This window comes from Gracilinanus agilis, chromosome 2, assembly GCF_016433145.1.
Source record: "Gracilinanus agilis isolate LMUSP501 chromosome 2, AgileGrace, whole genome shotgun sequence".
Classification (NCBI taxonomy): domain Eukaryota; kingdom Metazoa; phylum Chordata; class Mammalia; order Didelphimorphia; family Didelphidae; genus Gracilinanus; species Gracilinanus agilis.
Window position 1 is genome coordinate 721,598,557 of NC_058131.1, and position 21,328 is coordinate 721,619,884.

General features: G+C 49.7%; 1 protein-coding gene across 3 annotated transcripts in view; it reads right to left on the reverse strand.

Moving 5' to 3' along the window:
- The window catches only part of UROS (uroporphyrinogen III synthase), a 29,454-nt gene extending 8,188 nt beyond the window's left edge, over positions 1–21,266 (reverse strand). The window contains exons 1-7 of one of the 3 annotated variants that reach the window (XM_044659236.1): positions 21,034–21,264; positions 20,877–20,938; positions 14,990–15,079; positions 14,648–14,731; positions 14,062–14,158; positions 12,354–12,428; positions 10,613–10,687 (exon numbers count right to left, since the gene is read on the reverse strand). In XM_044659236.1, the coding sequence (XP_044515171.1) occupies positions 10,613–10,687; positions 12,354–12,428; positions 14,062–14,158; positions 14,648–14,731; positions 14,990–15,052 (394 nt within the window). In that variant the 5' untranslated portion in view covers positions 15,053–15,079; positions 20,877–20,938; positions 21,034–21,264. Of the gene's footprint in view, positions 1–10,612; positions 10,688–12,353; positions 12,429–14,061; positions 14,159–14,647; positions 14,732–14,989; positions 15,080–15,385; positions 15,503–20,876 lie in introns of those variants that run through there. The other 2 variants (XM_044659239.1, XM_044659237.1) reach the window with 2 other exon arrangements.
- Positions 21,267–21,328: the final 62 nt, after the last annotated feature.

Genomic DNA, 21,328 nt, shown 5'->3' on the forward strand with positions numbered 1-21,328 from the left:
CTACTGAATTAGGCTACTAGGGATACAAGAACAAAGAAAGAATGACTCTACTCACAAGGAGTGCTCCCCAGTTCTAAAGGGGGACACAACAGCCCCCCTCAATGACATACAGACTACACATTGGCAGAAGCTTTGGAGGGCTGGGGGGGATTGGCAAAAGCTTGGCCAAATGGGGCCTGAGCTGCCCCCAAAAGAAGAGAGGAGCACCATGAAGAGGAAGTGAGGACAGAGGGCATTCTGGGCATAAGGGACAACTAGGCAAAGGCCTAGAGGTATGGGGTCAGGGGTGTGTGGAAGATGGCTTGGGTATGGAGAGCAATCACAGCCTTTTGCCCACAGCAAGTGCTTAATAAAAACTTGCCACCACCTCCCCTTTGATGCTACACACATGGTATTGATGAGGGCACAGGAGGCCCTTATTTCACACTTTGGTTGTGCCAAGCACTATGGATGCAAATCCCAACAGGTCAGGCAGGCCATCTTCTAATATGGAAGGAAACTGGCCCAGGGAGGAGATCTGGAGAAGGCAAGCATGGGCCTGGAGTGGCATTGCCAGCTGTTTCCTTGTAGTGGTTCCAGGGCAGAGCCCCAGGTCCTGAGGGAGGAGGTGAAGGCCACCAGGCCATGGAGGCAGCACATTCCTGTTTGTCACTTAGCCCAGGAAGCCTCTGTTTCAAGGAGTCTCCCTCATCCCTCCTGGTCCTACGTTTATCTTCCCCGAGTGTAGGATGAGGTGGACTGGCCTTGAATTCAGCCTTCTTACAGGAACTGAAAGGAATCCACGATCCCAGAGATATTCCTCCGATTTTGGACTCTCACACTCTGTCTTCCTCCACAAGAGATCTGATGGGGCAGATTTCTTTGGCAATTATAATCATGGCTACCACAACATGCCTTTGTCCTCAAAATTTCTTTTTCTACTTAGCATCAACCCCATGAAGAGAGTGGTTAGGCTGTTAGATTTCGTGTTGCTCAGCAGTGACAAATAGAATGATCATTTTTCCATAAATATCAGCCCTGGAACAAGGCTTCTAAAACTGCCAAGTGCAGTAGCTGGACAGTGCCCTCTGGGCAGAGTGGGCCACTGAACAAATGCCATGGCCTCTATCAGCTGATAAAGAAAAGAAAAGAGAGCCCCTCCCTCCCATTCCTCATTTCCACTCTTCTGACTCAGCTTTTCAGGCCTCTCAAAATGCCCTGCATCTAGCTTGGTGTCCATGGCCACAGTCCAAGGAAATAATCCCTGGAGGGGCCTGAATCACCTCCACCAGAAACTCTGTGGGGGCTGCAGACCCTGCCTCCTTAAATGTCAGGGTAGAAAGGTCTTCCATAGGAGCCCCTGCCCTGCCAGCTAGCACCTACCCCAAGGACCATGGGGTCTTCCAAGCTGCCCTGTGGGTATTGTCTCCTTCATCAGATCCTGAGCTCCTGGAGAGCAAAGGCTGTCTCCTTGTTTTCCCATATTTGCATCCTCAGAACCTAGAGCACAGTGCTTGGCACAAAGGAAGTGTTTAGTCAATGTTATTTTATTCTTTCAGGTCAAACGACCAACTGAAGCAGCATCTTAAAGGGAAGCTGGTACACAGATCTCCATCTATCAGGCTGGGCAGTTCTTGTGCATAAAACATAATAAAAAAGAGTTACAGAATTCATCTGGAAGAACAAAAGTTTGAGAATATCAAGGGAATCAATTAAAAAAAAACCCTTTAAGGAAGGCAGATGAACAGTTCCAGATTTCAAACTATATTACAAAATGGAATCATCAAAACAACCTGGTACTGGCTAAGAAATAGTGGTGGATCAGTGGAAGAGACTAGATACACAACACACACAACACACAGAAGTGAGTGACCATAGTAATCTGGTGTTTTATAAACCCAAAGATCTAAGCTTTAGGGGCAAGAACTCAATATCTGACAATAACTTCTGGGGAAACTGGAAAGCGATTTGGCAGAATTTAGGCATAGACCAATAACTTGCACTGTATGTCAAGGGAAAGTCAAAATGGATAAATGATTTAGACACAAAGAGTGATATCATAAGTAAATTGGGGGAGGATGGAGAAGTGTATCTGGCAGGTCTATGGATAAAGTGAAGAATTTATGACTAAGTGAGACAGAGGAGTTGACTGGAAGTAAAATAGAAAATTGTGACTACATGAAATGAAAAAGTTTTTATTTTTTAATTTTTTTTAAACCCTTAACTTCTGTGTATTGGCTCCTAGGTGGAAGTGTGGTAAGGGTGGGCAATGGGGGTCAAGTGACTTGCCCAGGGTCACCCAGCTGGGAAGTGTCTGAGGCTGGATTTGAACCTAGGACCTCCCGTCTCTAGGCCTGACTCTAAATCCACTGAGCTACCCAGCTGCCCTGAAATTAAAAAGCTTTTAGACAAACAAAACCAATGCAGCCCATATCAGAAAGAAAACAGGAAACTGAGGGAAATTTTTGCAACAGGTTTCTCTGATAAAGGCCTCATTTCTCAAATATATGGGAAACTGAGCCAAATTTATAAGAGTCATTCTCCAGCTCACGAATGATCAAAGGATCTGAATAGGCAGTTTTCAGAAGAAATCAAAGCTATCATTAGTCGGTGATACTCTAAATCACTACTAATTAGAGAAATGCAAATAAAACAACTCTGAGATACTACCTCACACCTCTAAATTAACTAACAAGACAGAAAAGGAAAATGACAAATGCCAGATAGGATATGGAAAAATATAGATACTAATGTGCTGTTGTTGGAGTTGTGCAAGAAACTATGATCAAAGAACTATAAAATTCTGTAGGTCATTTGACCCAGTCATACCATTAATAGATATGTATCCCAAAAAGATAAAAGAAAAGAGCACAAAATATTGATAGCAGCTCTTTTTGTGCTGGCAAAGAATTGGAAACTGAAGGGAAGCCCCTCCATTAGGGAATGGCAGAACAAAGTTGTGGTACGTGAATATAGAATACTGTTGTGCTTTAAGAAATGATGAGAAATAAAGAATTCTTAGGAGCTTCTGGGTTAAGATGGTGGCAGAATAAAAAGCAGCTGCTTAACCTCTCCTAACTGAAACATACAGGACTCCTCAAGAGGACATAAAAACAAACCCAGACGAATGAAGGGACCCCACAACAGGGTGCAGCATTGAAGGTACGTGGGATCGGGGCATTTCCATGCTATAAAGGGGTGAAACAGCTCTCACTAAATCGCGAGCTGAGCAACCCCCCTCCCCACCCACAGGGCCAAAGCCAGCGCACAAGAGTTAGAGCAAGTTTGGGGCATCCATTAAGTCCTTGGCAGCTTCCTGGGATCACCAGGGCCTGCTCTTGAGAGCAGCAAGACTTAAGACCCCAAGAGGCTAAAGAACCTGACTTTGAACACAGACCTTAAGCGTAGGTGTGGACACAGGCATGGATGCAGATCCTGAGCGCAGGTGCAGACCTTGGGTGGGACCCAGTGCAAAGGCGGTGCATGACTGTGGAAGCAGCACCCTGAGACTGTTAAAGCAGCTTTGGGCAAAGGAACAAGCAAGGGGACCACCAGAAGGCTGGACCCTGAGAACAACTAGACCTGAGACCTCAGGAGCCTAAAGAGCATAGACAAACCCTGGGCATGAGGATAAACCTGAGAGGGCACTGGGCTAAAAATGGCAAGCCAGTCACAAGAACCCCAAAAGAGAAAGATCAACAAGAAGAAATCTTTAACACTAGACAACTTTTACACAGAAAAAATCTAGACAACAGAGCAAACAGTAGAGGAGAACAAACAAGAAATCATATCCAAACCTTCCCAAAAAAATGAAAATTGGTCACAAGCTCTTGAAGAGTTCAAATCTGAGATCAAGAGAAATATGGAAGAGATTTGGTGAGAGAAGAGGGAAATAGCTCAAAAGGAAATTAACAGGTTAAAAGACAGAAACTCCCAATTGGAAACCAAAATTAAACAGCTGGAAAACAGGATGGACCAAACTGAAAAGGAAAATCAAAAGATTATAACAGAAAACCAGTCTCTAAAGACCAGAAATGGGCAAGTAGAAGCCAATGATCTCTCAGATTAAGAAAACAGGTCTAGAAGAGACAATCTGAGAATCATTGGTCTTCCTGAAAAAGCAGAAATTAATAGAAATTTGGACTCCATACTAAAAGAAATTATTCAGCAAAACTGTCCTGAAGTTCTACAACAAGAGGGCAATATAGACACTGAAAGGATCCATAGATCACCCTCTACACTAAACCCTGAAAAAAGACAACCCCTAGAAATATAATAGCCAAATTCAAGAGCTTCCAAGTAAAAGAAAAAAATTTACAAGAAGCCAGAAAGAGACAATTCAGATATCAAGGAGCAACAACCAGGATCACACAGGATCTGGCAGCCTCCACGCTAAAAGACTACAAGGCTTGGAATATGATATTCAGAAAGGCAAGAGAACTGGGTCTTCAACCAAGGATCAACTACCCATCAAAACTGACTATATACTTCCGGGGGAAAGTATGGGTATTCAACAAGATAGAAGATTTCCAAGTATTTGCACAGAAAAGACCAGGACTAAATGGAAAGTTCGATATCCAACCACAAAACCCAAGAGAAACATAAAAAGGTAATAAGAAACAGAGGGGAAAGAAAGAAAACTCATATTTTTTAAATTTGCTTCTTTAAAGGCTTCAATAAGATCTAATTATTTGTATTCCTATATGGAGAAATGTTATGTGTAATTCTCTGTAGTGAACTCTATTCACTATTATAGTATTCACTATTATAGTAATTAGAAGAATTATTCATAGGGAGAGGCTGGAGTACTAAATGGTCTAAGATGATATGAGGGTGGGTGGGAAAGAGGGGGGAGAATAGTAGATGGCACCAAGAGAAACTTCAATGAATAAGAAAAATAGGATATTCTATTACACACAAAGAGGGCATGGGAAGGCGAGGGGATGAATACTATTATAAGAAGGAGAGGAAGAGAGCATTCTGGATGGCAATTTGGAACTATGCTCAAAGGGCTATAAAAGATTGTCTGCCCTTTGATCCAGCCATACCATTGTTGGGTTTGTACCCCAAAGAGATCATAGATAAACAGACTTATATGAAAATATTTGTAGCTGCGCTTTTTGTGCTGGCAAAAAACTGGAAAACGAGGGCATGCCCTTCAATTGGGGAATGGCTGAACAAATTGTGGTATATGCTGGTGATGGAATACTATTGTGCTCAAAGGAATAATAAACTGGAGGAATTCCATGTGAACTGGAAAGACCTTAGGCGTCTTGAAATAATGCAAACTAGAAGAACCAGCACTTTTAAAAGAGGCTCTCAAATAGATAAGTCACCCACCAAAAAAAAAGGTGAGCAAGAATGAACATGAGTAAGAAAAGCAAAGAACAGATGAGCCCGTGGAGGTTAAAATAATGATCACAAGAACTGAATTTGGAATTAAAAGATGTTTTAAAATCTCAGAAGGAAGGAGTGACCAGTTTGGGGTAAATAATAGAAGACCTCGAAAATGAATCAGATCAGCCACCAAGACTGACTATAGAAAGTAACAGAATTGTAGACGAGGTTGATCACACCTGAGAATGAACTCCAGAAATGATTCTATGATTTTTCACAATTGGGTACAAGCCTCCAGATGGCCAACATGTGGCAAGATTTAGAAAAGAATCTGAAAAGCAGGCTGTACAGAAGAGATTCCGTTTCACATACAATCTTCTCTTCTTCTATTCTTTGTGTGGAAATGTTGGTATTGAAGTTGAGAATAAACAACTTTAAAATGAATTCTCCTTCCAGTGGATGACACTCATATTTCTTCCTGATTGCTCTTATCCAGTCACTGACCCATCTCCACTCCCACAGTTCTCTTCACAAGTGTCACAACAAGACAGTCCCAGACTGACCAGCACAGCCACACGGAAAACCTCATTTAGAACACTCTAACTCCACCACCATTCAGGGGGCTGGCTCACCACTCCTGTTACAAGACAAGCATGGGTTTACAATCAGGAAAAGGGACAGTCTTTGCCCTCTGGGTGCTCCCCGTCTAATGGAGGAAGAAACTTCATGGAAAACACAGCATTTAAAGCCTGGCAGGAGGGGAAGAAGCAGGGAGTGGGGATGGGCTTGAGGGTCAAGTAGGGACTAAAGCCCCAGTTACTTCCATTGAGAAACACAACTGAGGTTCATGGCAAAAGCAGCTCTTCCTGGTTACAAAGTCCCCAGAGTAGGTCTTTGTCAGCCTATGTACCCCCATCTTCCTCTAGGAAAGAAGAACATGCTCCTCTAGCTGTTCCCTGTGCCTGTATAGCTCTCCCTCCTCCTGACCTCTTTGGCTTCCTTTAAGTCTCAGCTAAAATCTCACCTTCGCCAGGAAGCCTTCCCCAGCCCCTGATAATTGTCTCCTGCTTTAGTTTGCTTTGTAGATCTGTTTAGAGGGTGTCTTCCCCATTAGTTGGTGAGCCCTGGAGGGTAGGCATTGTCTTCTGCCTCTTGGCATCCTCAAAGCTCAACCCAAGGCTTAGCACACAGGAGGCACTTAATACATATTTACTGCCTGCCTGAAGATGTTAACTGAGTCACCAAAGATCACGCTGGCAGGAGTGGATCCACAGCCCATCAGAGTAGTGCTTATTCCGAGGGACTCCTCCTCCTCTTCCTCCCTGTTTCTTTTTCTGTAAGGAATACAAGTCCCTCTCTTGGTAGCCAAGCTGCTCTGTGTCCAGGCTGAAGAGAAAAGAGTAGCGTCGAGGAGCCAGACGATGAGGACACTAAGGCTCATCTTAGCCCTTGTGTCTGGAAGGCTGCGAGGTGCAGGCACCAGTGACTCATGGGAAGGGATCCTCCCATCTCCCTTATTCTCCACCTTTTGCTGCCACCTCATCACTACATTTTCATGAAAGAAGATGCCCAGGAGATTCGAGCAAGTGTCTCCCAGAACACTAACCCAGGGCTTGGGCTGTTGGTGTTCAGCAATCAAAGTAGATTTTTAGCGTTTAAAATGGAGGCCTCACATTACCGAGGGGAGAAAACTCTTACCACGAGAGTGAAATCAAAGAGAAGCTCCTGATTAGCAGTTGGCACCAATTTATCTGGGACATTCTAATTGCAAACTGAAGATCTGGTAGGAGCCACAGACGTGATGGGGATAAATTAGAGGGCAACAAAGGGCTCGCCTCTGAATGCAGAACAGCATCCTGGGAGATAAAGAGGCAATAAGCTGAGAGAACAACCCAACCAAAGCAGAAGGCAACCACTACTCCTTTCTGACTTGGGTTTACAAAGCAAAGAATAAAAGCAGGTGGCTGGACCAGAATAAGGTGCCCAGGGCCCCTTTATTCCATAACCAGGACCATAGAAACACCCAATGCTGGAACTACCTATTTGGCAAAGGGTCCAAAGGATCTACTGTTCCACCCAGACCCAAAGTCAGCACCAAAATGTGGAACAAAAGAGCCCAAGGATGTTCCAACTGAGACTTAGACTTTGATGGTGGTGCCTGTCAGGGGGGCAGTGCTTTCCTTTTACTTATTTTTTTAACCTGAATCTTTTCAGCTGTTTGCATTCTTGATGAGAAGTAAATAAACCGCCTGCCAACATAATGGAAAATGCAGTCATGAGTTACAGCCATTGCTTTGGAATCTGTGATACCAAATTTAATAGAAGATTGGCTTAAGTTTGTTAGCCGTTGAGGTCATAACAAGGAATCCTTTCTGATGAAAAATGGCTATTATGGGGAATGAAAAAGGTTTCTTTGGGTACTGATAACATCATTATTTTAGAAGCAGGAGATGTATGGCTCACATCAGGGATCTCTGGGAGCTGAATGAGATCTGTGTGACTGATTTTGTTCGTCAAACTGGGAGAAATCTCCTGAGGAGTCTGAAAGTCTCTTTTCTGTACGTAGGCCGTCATCCTCTTCTACCTCCAAATGAAAAATGAAACTGGTTCCTTTTCTCAAAATTCTGTGCATGAGTAAATCTTGCTCATCTTTTGAGCTCTGAAAGAGTATGTGACTGAATGGTGAAGTCCCTCATTCACTACACAGCCCTTTATTGAAAAAATGTTGGTGCCACTTAGAAATGTGCCTTCTCTGAATCTTTCTTGAATTTCTTTTCTTAAAAGTGAGGATAAAGGGGTTTCGGAGCCATCTCATCCCTTAGTGACATGGGTCTGTGAAGGTGGATGACTCAATGACGTGGCAGAGATGAAGAGCTGAGGGCTGGCCTCTGCGCAACAGCTGGCTGTCCTGGGCAGCCAATGCTTACCCCCTGGCTGAACCAAAGTGAACTATTGTTAAAGAAAATGGCTTTGTAGAGGGCTCTGCTCTGTAGCGGTCCTTTGAGAGTTAGAGGTCATCAAAGTTATTTTACCTAAGGAGCTAAGCAGAGATTCAGCAACATTCTGGATGTTCTGGAATCTCCCAGAGTTCCTTGCCCAGAAAACCACAGTGAAGCAATTTTCTGAGCCAACTTAGGTAGAGTCTCTTTTAGGTCAGCTGCCTTGGTGGCCCCCACTGGCAGAGAGAGGAGAAAGCCCCACCCCCACCCCCACCCTAGGAAGTGTCCAATGATGGACCCTTTTTAGCTCCTGAAATTAAGGCAGCACCCTCCACACCAGTGATTCCCAAAGTGGGCGCCACCGCCCCCTGGTGGGTGCTGCAGTGATCCAGGGGAGCGGTGATGGCCACAGATGCATTTATCTTTCCTGTTAATTGCTATTAAAATTAAAAAAAAAAAATTAACTTCCAGGGGGCTAAGTCATATTTTTTCTGGAAAGGGGGCAGGAGGCCAAAAAAGTTTGGGGAGCACTGCTCTACACATACCCTTGGGCCTTCAAAGGGAGAGGCCTTTCTACCTTTGAGGGGGATGTTCCTGTCTTTCCCTTTGCAATAAATTTCCTTCTTGAAGAAAGACAAGCTTTGCTGTGGCTTCAGAATCGCTGGAAGCTCAAGCTTGGTGGTTAAGCCACCTTTTCCCTCTAACTCGACCTGCGATCTGGGCGAAGCCCTCCCAGGATGTGCCATGGAGTGGGCCAGCTCTTGGCCATGGTGGAGACGGCCTTAAAGGCCCCTATTCCGGCATGAAACTGAATATTGCCCAAGACCCCAGGTCCTGGGATGCCTAGGAATGACTGAGGCTGGAGGATGCTGTGGAGGTTCTCAGGAAAGCAAGGAGCAGGATAAGACAAATGTAACTAGGAAGGCGAAGTGTCCCTACAAATGGGGGCTAGTTTAGGAGACTCTGAGGGTCAGAATATGTTCTCTGTGGGGTGGCTGGGTGCCTCCTGTACCTGCCCCAGCCCCCACTCAGTCTCCTCATGCCAGGCCTGCCTGGGTGGTCTTTGGAATTGTGAACAAGCTGGCTGGTGGTGAAGTGTTAGTCCCCAGGGCTCTGGAATGCTGGTCAACAAGCCTTTATTGAGCCCCTGCTGGGCAAAGGGCAGAACTCTAAGTGTAGGGAGGACTCCACGAGAAACACCCATATGGGAAAGGCCTTGAGGCCTGTCACCCCACAACCACAAGGGAGGCACTCTAACTCAAGGCAGCGGGAGGCTTCTCTTCCAAACTCTGAGGCTTGGTCACAGGGGCGGGGGGGGGGGCTTCCCTTCTTGGGCAAGCAGCCTGTTAGTGCTGGGGGTTTTGAGTACTTCTCCTTGCGAGGAAAGCTGGAGGTGAGCTTTCTGGGATTTGTGGGGCTGGCCCTGGGGTACAGACTTGGTTCTTGTGAGATTTTGTGGGATCTGAGCTCTATCTGGAAGGAGGCAGGAAAGTCAAGGAGAAGAGGTAGGAAGGAAAGGCCCAGAGACAGGAGAGGGGACAGCCAGGAGGCCAGCAGAGTCATAGAGGTGAGGTGAGAAAAGCCCAAGAAGATGCTCATTGGATGCTGCAGTAGCAGAGTCTGCGAGTCAGGCCTGAACAGGCAGTGCCAGTATACAGGCATCAGGGGAAGAGGGCCCATAGGAGGCCAGAGGGGATAAGAGTGAGGGGCGCTGTCACAGAACAAACCCGAGCCTGTCAGGACACTGGCCATGTGGATGAGCAAGCTGCCCTGGGCTCAGGGAAGAGTTCAGTCTGGGAGTCTTGGGTCTGAAATGCCTCCAGAACACTGTTCTGAGATACCTACCAGGAGGCTGGTGATGTGGGCCTGGGGGTCAGGATGGAGGATCTTTAGCACAGAGATGAGAACAGAATCTACCTAGCACAGGAGGGAGAAAGAAGGGGGCCCAGGACAGAGTCTCAGGGAACACCTGAAGTCAGGCTGCATGACCCAGTGGGCAGGACCAGGAGCCTGGCCAGGACACAGTCCAGGAGAAGAGGGTCACCAATAATACTTTCAGATGTGGGACAAAGACAGAAAAGGCCAGATCTGGCCATTAAAACGCCACTGGCTAAGGCAGCTGGACACCAGGCTGCCCTCCTTGGCCAGGAGGGCTCTTTGGTTGTTATCCTCCCACTCTGGGAGATGCTCTGCCCTAAAGAAATTGCGCCTCTTTCCAGCAGAAGGGCTGAGATGGACGGCCACTGTGTCCAGTTTCGTGCTGCTAAAGCCAAAAGAGCCTTTCTGTAATTTTGGGGTGCTAAACCAGGCTGCAAACTGAAAACATGAGGGTTTGTTTAGTCTTTTCCTTTACTTACGGGAACAGATGTATTCAGCAAGTTTCTCACCGTTTCCACATTTTTCTCCTTCTGTAGCCAGGCCAAGTTTTCTCACTGGAAAACAACCAAAAACACCATTCTAGACTGATCTAGGGGCAGCTAAAGGGCACAGTGGTTGGAGCGTGTGGTCTGGAGTGAGGAAAACCTGAATTAAAATCTGGCCTCAGATACGTTCTAGCTATGTGACTCTGGGCAAGTCACTTATCCCAGTGAGTCTTAGTTTCCTCATCTGTAAAATGAGCTGGACAAGGAAATGGCCGGAATCTTTGCTGAGAAAACCCCAGCTGGGGCCACGACAAGTCAGACGTAACTGAAGGCCTGAATGCCAACAACAAAGACTCTTCTCCAGACTCTGCTCAGGACTAAGGAAGCACGCTGGCTCACCTGCCTGTTGGCAGCAGTTTGGTGGGCCGGGGGGCTCTGGGTCTGGAGCCAGAGGCCGCAGCCCTAGCTTCTGCCCTGGCCCTAGCTCCCTCCTGTGTCAAATGAGGGGCTTGGACTAGAAGACCCAAGGCCCTCCTAGCTCTGTACCTGGTCCTTCCAAAGTCCCCTTTACTTGCCCCTGAGAAGGGGTCTCCTGGGACTATTTCTTCTCGCTTGGGGGGTGATGCAGGCTGGCATGGGGGGCTTTACTGAGGCCCTTGGGGTGCCTCAGAGTGCCAAAGGCAAACAGAGGAGAGGGCTACCCCAACAGACAGCTGGCTGAGCAGAGCCCCGGTGCCCAGAGCCCCAGCACCCAGGGAGCTTCAGCTCAGACACAACTGGGGGCTATATCTCTCTGGTTGGGGTCTTTCTGCATGAAACTGAACCCAGGAGCCACCTGGAGAAGAAAGCTGGCCTGTGAATCCATTAATTAAGACCCTAATAGGGTCAGGGAAAAGTTTGCCAAAAGAGAAACCAAAGTGCCAGTTGCTGGTCTAGACTGCCGTGCTCTCAGGAGGGGCATTTATGAAGCAGCTGCTGTGTGGGCACTGGGGGCTTCCCAGGCTGGGGCTCTGTCTGGGGGGTGGCATGTCCCTGAGAGGGAGGGGAGTGACAGGTACCCAAAAAAAAGGTGTTGATGGCTCGAGGTGCCGGGCAGCAGCCCTGAGGAGACTGCGGTCCTTCCTCGAGAAGCCACGCTGGGCAGACTCATTTCTGATTCACACACAAGCCTGGACCCAGCAAACTGGAACTTCAATTTAAACACTGTCAAATGGCAATTTATGGATCATTCAAAATGTGCCGAGTCAAGAGACAAAAGTCTCCTCCTGGGCCAAACGCGCTCCAGGAGGGAAGCCAGGGCTCCTGAGGCAGGATATGGGCCCAGAGGGGCTTAGGAGAGGCTCTGGACATGCCCTGTTGGCTGGCTGCTGAAGGTCAGGCCCTCGGGAGGCTGGGCCCTGGGCACTCTTTTCCCCTCTCCAGGGCCCAAGGGCCAACCTCATTCTATGCAGAACCCATCAGAGGTTTGGAGCTGGCCAGGACCTCAGAGGCCCCAGGGTCACAGGGCCCAGAGAAGATGGGGAGCTCCCATGGAGCCTGTTCCACCACCAGGAACTGCTAGGGGTCCTCCTGAGCATGGCAGGGCCCCAGGAGCTCGGGGGTAGGTAGGGGGGGACCTAACAGGCAGGAGTTCCCTCTGGCTGTCCCAGCAGCCAGTCGAGGCTTTCCCCCATCCCTGGGAGTGCCGAGGAAGTTGGGCCGCAGAGCCCCCTCCAGGATTGCTTTTTCGACTCACCAAGGGATGCCGTGGCTTGGCCGACCACGTACGCCGGCTTGGCGAGCCATTTTTCTTTCAGAGACTTTTTCCAGACTGAAAAACAGTTAATTAAAAACAAGAACTTAGCAGTGAACTATGAGCATGAAAGTGGCCATTTGGACTCTGCCCCAGAAGGCTGCTTTTGGTTTCTTTGGAACAGTCTTGGGAAAAGCAACAAGTGAACAACCAAGTCTGAAAGCAAAAAACCTTTTGAGGCAAAGAACTGTGAGTGGCGGCCAGTGTGGGGGGCTCCCAGGGGCCATGCCCGGAGCTCCAACGTGTCCTCAGAAAACAAGGATGGAGGCTGCCCGGAGCCTCGCCGATGAAAAGGGAGGTCTTTAGAGGAAGAGAAGGAAACCGGGCTGGGAAATGCTGCTCCAAGAAACCCGACACATGTAGGGTGGAGAGAAACCCGAGCCCAGGTTCCCAATGACTTCTTTGGAAATGAAGGGCAAAGACACAAAGAAATTCTCTGCTCCCCAAGCCAAGGAAGCTCCCCAAGAAGCATCCACATCCTGCACAAGCAGACCCCACGAGAACATGGGCCGCACACAGCAGAGCCTGTCTTGGCCCCTGCCATAGCCTCCCAGCCAAGAGCCCTCCAGGTCACATGCGAGGCCAGGGGGAGGGAGGAGGGCGTTGGGGTCCTCTTTGGCCAGAGCCCCCTGGGGAGGCTGAGGCTGCCCCCCTCATTCCTGGTGCCCCTGCGCTCACTCTTAAAGCTGGGGGAACCTCGGCTGTCCCTGGGTCACAGGACGGGATCCCCCTGCTAGTCCCCAAACCGCAGGGAATGGGGGCATGAAATGGCACTGACTGACTCCGGCTCAGGAATTCCCCTGCTGGTCTCTGTGGAGCCACAGTCAGGGTCCCTCGAATGCCCCTGTGGGACGTCTCCCCGATCCCAGAATGCCCCGGCCCCCGAGGCTCCTTGGGCCAGCTTCTCCCTCCACTGAGGACCATGGAAGGGTCAGACTCTGGGGCCTGCCCTAGCCACACAGCTGGGAAGGGGCAGCTCCAGGATTTGGACCCAGAGCCTCTGGCAGGGCAGGTCCCCACATGACCGTCTGGCACTAGGTGCTCCCAGTCGGGCCGCAGAGCCCGGGAGAGCATCTAGTTTGTCCCTGAAGTAAGAGGTGGGAAACTGAGGCCGAGATGTAAACGGGCCTCCAGGCCTGGGGCTCCCGGCACCGGCCTGTCTTTAGCCAGAGGCCTGGTTGTCCACAGGTCTCGTCCAGCAGGCTGTGTTCGAAGCCCACACGAGTCTGAGTGCCCTGAGCCAGGGGCCTACTATGGGGAGGCCCAGGGTGTGAACAAGTGCTTCTAAGCACCATGCTGTGAAGGCAGGGAACACCTTGCTGAGCCGGGGGTGCAGGCCTGGCAGGGGGATCCCCCTATCCCTGGCCAAGGGCAGCTCTGCCTCACTGGTGTCCGCCTGGCATTGCTGGGCCTTGGGCCCTGCTTCCTAAGGAACCAGGGAAAGGGCTGGGCATGGAGTCAGGAAGACCCGAATTCAAACCCAGCTGCAGAAGTGTACTGGCTGTGGGACCCTGGGCTGGTCATGTCACCCTCTTTGCCTCAGTTTCCCCACCTGTAAAATGGGGACAGTCCTGGCCTCTGTTAGCCCATGAGGGAGCTGGGAAGGGGTGGTCCACCTCTTGGGGCTTCCCAGAGATGGGCCCAGACTCACCTGGAAGCTGGCCGGCCTTCTCCAGGCAAAGTTCCACGGCTTCCACGGCACGAGGACTGGTGAAGATGAGCCCCCCGTAAGCCTCTGGATGCGACAGCTGCCACCAGAGAACACACACAAAACCCCCGTGTGAAGCCCACACATCGCGGAGCCTTTCTGGGGAGCCACGGGGTGTCAGGCCTTTATTCTACTGGGGGACACGAGACCCAAGAGCACAGCTGGCTGTGAGGGACAGACAGTCAGGACAGGCCTCAGGCTCCTGGGGTGCCTCCAGCAGCCTTTGGGGGGCCCTGGGTTCAGAGGACAGAGTGGGGGAACATGACTGTCTTAACCACCCCCGAGGAGCTCGATGTGATGACTGCAGCACCGGCCGGGACCATGTCAAAGCACATTCGAGTCCAGACTGACCACACAGACCCCCGGGGCTCCCTGGGCTGAAGGCTGGCACTGTGCCCTCGTAGGAATGGGGTGCTGTGCTACGGGGGGTGCAGCATCGCAGCCCTATGGGGGGCTCTTCGATAAAAACCTGGGTAACCCTCTGGCAGGATGGCCCCTAGCGCTGACCCAGAGGAGTATCTGGCCGTACCTTCTCAGAGAAACTCTGCAGAGACAGAAACTCAAACGATAAAACGGGGATCAAAGTGGCTTCAAATCCACAGGATCCCAATTCCTGGGGGGGGAAAGTTGTTGTTAGAAAGTGGGGCAGGCCTGGGGCCCCACTTCAAGGGGTGCTGCTGCCTCCCCGGTCCCCTCCGAGGCCCAGAAGATGAGAGTGATGAGGCTGAGCCTGGGCGCCCAGGGGCCTCGGGACAACCTAGAGAGACCCGAGGGCCTTGGGAGAACCTGGGGAGGACCTGGAGAGGCCCGGGGGCTTCGGGAAGACCTGGGGAGGCCCAGGGACCTAAGGAGGACTGTCCGGATCGCTCACCTGAATGTAGGGATCTTGGCCGGAGCCGTCATCCTTTGGCTCTTTCAGTAACAGAACCTTCATGGTTTACTGGTCAGCCCCTTGGAATGACTAAGGAAAAAGGGAAATGGATCCTCTCGGGTCTGGGGCCTTTCCTCCTGGCCCGGCAGCTCGGTCTGGGCCGAGGAGGGAAGGTCTGCTCCTTCCCTGCCGTCAGAGGGCTTCTGGATCACTGATAAGACCAGGCAGGCTCCGTGTGATAACAAGGGAAGGGTGTGAGTTCAGAGTGCAGGGAGAGCCGGGGCCCTGGGAGTGAGCCCCGAGGGAAGGGGCTAGAGATCCCCCCCAGTTATGCAGAAGGGAGCCTCTTCACCCAAGCGCCCTGGGGTGGCCCAATCACCTGCCCAGGAAGGTCACCTGTCACGGGCGTCCTGCCCCCTCCCCTCCGGCCCTCGCTGTGGGGGTCGCCGGCGCCGAGCCTGCCCGTGCTCAGATGCCATTTCCAATGGGCAGAGCACAGGCCGGGCCGCTGCCTTCTGAGGGCCTGGAGCAGAACCTTCAGGCAATGCTGCGGCCTTGGTGGCCCTGGTGAAAGCGCCGCCCCGACCCAAAGGCTCCCTCCCTGGCCGCTAGGTTGCTTAGAAGCCAAAGTCCAAGTGTCCTCCTGGGCCTCTCGTGACTCTGATGTCCGAAGGCTGAGGGAGGCAGGGAGCGGCGCGGGCAGCAGGAGCAGAACTCCATCCTGGGCTCCCTTCAGCCTCAAGCTCCAATCCATATGGAAGGGTCTGTTGGGGGGCAGCCAGGGATAGAGCCAGAAGGGCCTGGGTTCAAATCTGACACTTCCTGGCTGAGTGACCCTGGAAGAGTCCTTAACCCCCACTACCCAGCCCTGAAACCCATACCCAGCACTGATTTTAGACTGAAGGGAAGGGGTAAAACAAAGCAGAATTGTGTACTGGCACCAGACCGGTGCCTGGGGCTGCAGCTCTGGGCCTTTGGGGGCTCCCTGAAACTTCATCTTGTCTGTCTCTGCGCTCTTCTGCCCCCCCCCCCATCCCCAGAGGAAAGTCCCCGAGTCTAAAGGACGCGGCATGTCTCCAGGCGGGGGTTGGAGGTTGTGTTCTTCCATCCTGACTCTGCCACTAACCCAGAAAAGCCCTGCTAGGCCACTTGAGCACCACTAGGGACTCAGTTTCCCCATGTGCTTAATGCAAAACGGAACAGTGGCCCATTGACGGCCACACCGAAGACTTGCATCTGAAGGGTCGAGCACCAGGGGAACAACCCACGCATGGACAAGTAACCTGATTAATGGGGGTGGGGTGGGGGCAGGGACCCCCCCCAAAGGACACAACAAGGGTTACGGGCTGGGGGAGGGATTCTTGCATACTTATTGCTCCCAGGAGGCACTTTGTTTTTGGCCTGAGGCTGCCAGGTGATAGAGGCAGCACCTGGAATCAGGAAAGCATGGGTTCGAGTCCTGCCTCCAACTCTGGTCTAACCAGATACCCTGAGGGAGCCCTTAAACTCCCAGCCTCTGTTTCCCCGTGTGATGAGGGAATCACAACGCATCTTCCTCCCAGGCCTGTGGCAAGGGACCAGGGAAGCAGCATGGCCAAAGCCCTGGTGAACTCCAAAGTTGATCTGACACCCTCTCCCTGGCCCCTCTCTTCCAGCCCTTCTCCCTGGCTCCCTCTCCCTCTGGCCCTTTCTCCTTGGCTTCTTTTCTCCTGGGCCCTGCCTCCTGCAAGTAAAAGATAAGAGAGATGGGCTAGCCAGGTGGCGAGGGGGGCCAGGGTGGGGATGAGAATGTGGGGACCTCTGTATCCCCTGAGTTGGGTCCAGTAAGTAGTAGGAGCTTAATAAATGCTTGTTCATATGTTTTCAGTGGCACAGACGTGCAGGCCAGGGGGCTAACCCTGGGAATGTGAAGAATGTCCAAAGCCAGCCTTGGCTCTCAGGGAGCTTCTAGTCCAAGCGAACAACCATGGACAAAGGAGGCCTAGATAGGAAGGCTTCCTGGAGGAGGCAGGCTTCCTATAAAGTGGTAGAGATGAGGAGGAAAGTGTAGAGCTTGGAAGGATCTGGAGATGAAGGGTTTCGCGCCTGGAACAGCCAGGAGGCCGGTGTCACTGGATCGAAAAGCACCAGGCAGGGAGGGGGGAGAGTGGAAAGGCGACGGGGCCCTTTGCGTCTGCTCCGAGAGATTCCCGACAGATAAGTCTGCCAAAGGGAGGCCTCCCTGAGGACTGACCAGACCTGACCTAGTGGCATGAGTGTCGCACATTTAGAGGGACCTCCAAAAAGCCCTCAGCCCTCCGCTTTACAAATGGGGAAATTGAGCTCCAGAGAGAAGGGAAACCAAGTGGCCTAAGTGGGACGGAGCCCCGGTGCTCTGGCCATGACTCCAGTGTGTTTCCCCGCAGCCCATCTCCAGGCCCAGCTTTCTATCCACTGGCCACCCCCTGCCCTTGTTTCAATTAGATTTTAGTTGACCCTCTAAGGTTTCTCAAGTTAATTGTTATGTTATTGGAAAAAACTGACCTTTTCCCATTTGCCTGTGCTTATTCCACCAACGTATTTTTGTCGTTGGTGTTTATGGCATTATTCTGCTGAGTTGTGCCGGTGCTCAGGGACAGCCTTGTTGGAAAGAGCTCTGGCTTAAGCACATCACAGATAAAAGTGGCTCCTGGTGTTAGTCAGATAACACGTGAGGTCTGGGAGAGCCACTTATTCTAGGCTTTCTAACATTTTTAACAGAAATGGGACTTGGATCTTGTTAAATTTTTTTTCTGCAGGGCAGCTGGGTAGCTCAGTGGATGGAGAGTCAGGCCTAGAGACTGGAGGTCCTGGGTTCAAATCCAGCCTCAGACACTTCCCAGCTGTGCAAGTCACTTGACCCCCATTGCCCACCCTTACCACTCTTCTGCCTTGGAGTCAATACACAGAAGTTAAGGGTTAAAAAAAAGTTTTTTTTTCTTCATCTGTTGATGAAATCATGTGATTTTTGTATGTACTAATATAGTCGCTTATGCCGACTGTTTCTCTAATATTGACCTCGCCCTACATTCCTGGCATAAATCTAAACTGGTCAGAGTGCGCTTTGTGATATGTTCCTGTAGTCTTGCAAATAATTTGTTGAAAATGTTTTTGTTTTTTTATTAGAGATATTGGCCTACAGTTTTTGTTCTCTAACTGTTTCAACTCTCGTGTCAAGACCACATTTGTATCATAGATAGAATTTGTAGGACTTTTTTCCAATTTTTTTCAGAGATCATGTAATATTGGAATTGTTTTTTGAACATTTGACAGAATTTGCCTGCAAATCCATCTGATCTTGGGTAGGTGTTTTATCCTTGGGAGTCCATTGTGGCTTGTTCAATTTCTTTTTCTGAGGCTGAAGTCCACTATTTCTTGTTCTCTTAATATAGGAACTTGGTGTTTTTTCAAAACATTCATTTCACTTAGATAGGTTTATTGACGTAAAATTGAGCAAAAGTTCCTATTAATTCTTAAATGGTTGTGAACTTCTTTCTCTTTTTTTGATGCTGATGATTTGATATTTTTCTTTTTTAAGAAAATCAATTTTGGGGGCAGCTGGGTAGCTCAGTGGACTGAGAGCCAGGCGTAGAGACAGGAGGTCCTAGGTTCAAATCCGGCCTCAGACACTTCCCAGCTGGGTGACCCTGGGCAAGTCACTTGACCCCCATTGCCCACCCTTACCACTTTTCTGCCTTGGAGCCAATACATATTATTAACTCTAAGACGGAAGGTAAGGGTTTAAAAAAAAAAAAAAAGAAAATCAATTTTATTATGTATCTGTTTTTAAAAAACTCCTTTTACTAATTCTACTTTTTTGCTTTCAATTTTGTTAATTTCTTTTTTTTAATTTTGGTTTTAATTAGAAGTCTTTAATTCATTGATTGGCTCTCTTTTTTACTACTCAGTGTTTAAAAGATAAAAAATTTCCTCTAAGGATGACTTTGGCTACATTCTGAAAATTCTGCTATGCTGTCCCATTGTCATAATTTTCTTCAATAAAACAATTGGTTTCTATTTGTTCTTTGAAGCACCAAATCTTTAGGATTAACTTAGTCTCCATTTAATTTTGAATTGTTTCTTCAGTGGAGATTTGTTGAATATAATTGTCACTGTTTTGTGATCTATAAAAGGTGCATCTACTATTTCTGATTTTCTGCATGTTTATGAGGTTTTAATGCTCTATTACAGTCAGTTTTTGTAAAGATGACACTTGCAGATGATAAATATGTATAATCCTTTCTATTTCCTTTTGATAATCTCTAGAGGTCTATCATACCTAATTCTTCTAAAATCCTATTCTAGTCCTCCACTTCTATTTTTGCTTATTTTAGTTAAATTTAAATATGTCAAAGGGAGTAAACACAGCCCCCTTACTATTATAGTTTTATTTTTTTATAACTTGTTTAACTTTTTCTGCAAGAATTTAGCTGTTATTTGGGTGTATGTATGGAGACACATATATATTCCCTGTTTTTCTTTTTACAAGTCTATTTTTTTTTTTTAATTTTTAAACCCTTGTACTTCAGTGTATTGTCTCATAGGTGGAAGAGTGGTAAGGGTAGGCAATGGGGGTCAAGTGACTTGTCCAGGGTCACACAGCTGGGAAGTGGCTGAGGCCAGATTTGAACCTAGGACCTCCTGTCTCTAGGCCTGACTCTCACTCCACTGAGCTACCCAGCTGCCCCCTTTTACAAGTCTATTTTGCCATTGTTTTGTGTGAAATCATGATTGTCACTCTTCCTTTCCTTCAGCTGAAGCATAATAATCTTCTCCAGCCCTTTACTTTAATACCTTTTTTTGTTTCAAGCGTGTCTCAGAAACATTGCTGGGTTCTGCTTCCAAATCCATTCCATCACCTTCCACTTTGTGGGTGAATCCATTCCAGTCACACAAAGGAGTGATTGCTTAGTTTCCTCTTTCCCATTTTCCTGTAGCTCCCCTTCACTTTTCCCCCTTCTTTTTGTAAAGAAGAGGGTGGAGAGTGAGCTCCGCATTCAGGACTCCAAACAGTCTGGACTCTGCTTCAGCTCCATGGCTCCTTTTTTCTTTCTTTCACCCACATCCCCAAACTAGTTCTTAGCATTTTTAATAGCATCTCTCAGGATCCTGTTCTTCCAGCCTATGTTGCCTAACACTCAGCCCTTCCTTAACTAGCCTTCGGGGTGGCCTCTTTTCCCTGCTCCTCTTCCCCATAGCCACGGGAATCAGGAGAGGTCCTGGAGGGCAAAGGGACTGAGCTGAGATCTGGAGGTTTCTGCATGCGCCTTCCCTCCTGCACCCAAGGGAAACATAAACCTTTGGTCCTCTACTGATGGTCGTCATTCTCGGGCTGATGCCTCCCCAAGGCCATGGCCTCTGCCAGCTCAGGCTCCTGGGGGAGCCAGTTCTTCTGCTGCTGGTGCCATTCACAGCCCTTGAGCGATCATTTAATAAGTTCTGGCTGACCTGAATCCTGGACCGCTGAGGAAGATGGGAAGGGGGGAGGGGAGGTCTGTGCCAAGACCAAGCAAAGGAGCAGTGAAAAGGCTGCAGAGGCTAGAAGGCATGTTCATGCCAGCTGGTATTTCTCCTGCACTCTCAGCAGCCCAGGGAAGTCAGTGCTATGACTGCCCCATTTCACAGAGGAGGAAACCGAGGCAGGAAGGGCTTCCTCACACTTGGGCCTCCCAGGCTCCGGGCCCAAGGGCTCTGAAGGTTCTTGCCATCATGCAGGTGTGAGGTGTCAGAGTGGTGGCTGGGAGGAGGACCCTTGCCTGGACTGTGTGCTGAGGGGGATGTAGTGCCCCAGAGAAGCCCTGGGTTCGAACTCTGCCCTAGAGGCTGACTGGCCACGTGACCCTGCGCCCAAGGGGATCCGGGCACCTACCTCCTGGGGGTCCACAGCTCACTGAGGCAGATGGCACAGGCCTTCCCAGGCTTCATGGGCACCTGTGAATGGGACGGACTGGCGTTACTCTGGGGCCGGTTTGGCAGGAGGGCTCAGTGCAGTAACCTCTGACCCTGCAGCCCTGGGGATGCCTCACAGGCTTTGGATTCCGTAGACCAGGCTGACCCCCGTCCTGGCCTTGGGTGACGTGCCCCGGATCACCGGGCCACCTGCCCTGGGCCTCGATTGGGGGCGCTTGGACCACGCACTTGAGACGCGGTCCTGGGCGTACTGGAGTGATCCTGAACAGCCCAGGGAGACGAGGGCACTGACCCGGAACCATGACGTCAGGCCACAGGACCTCGGAGCTTTCCCAACAGTAACCCCAAGCAGAAAGTTTCACTGGGGGCGGGAGGACATCCAGGAACATGCGCACACTTGGCCGCGCAGGC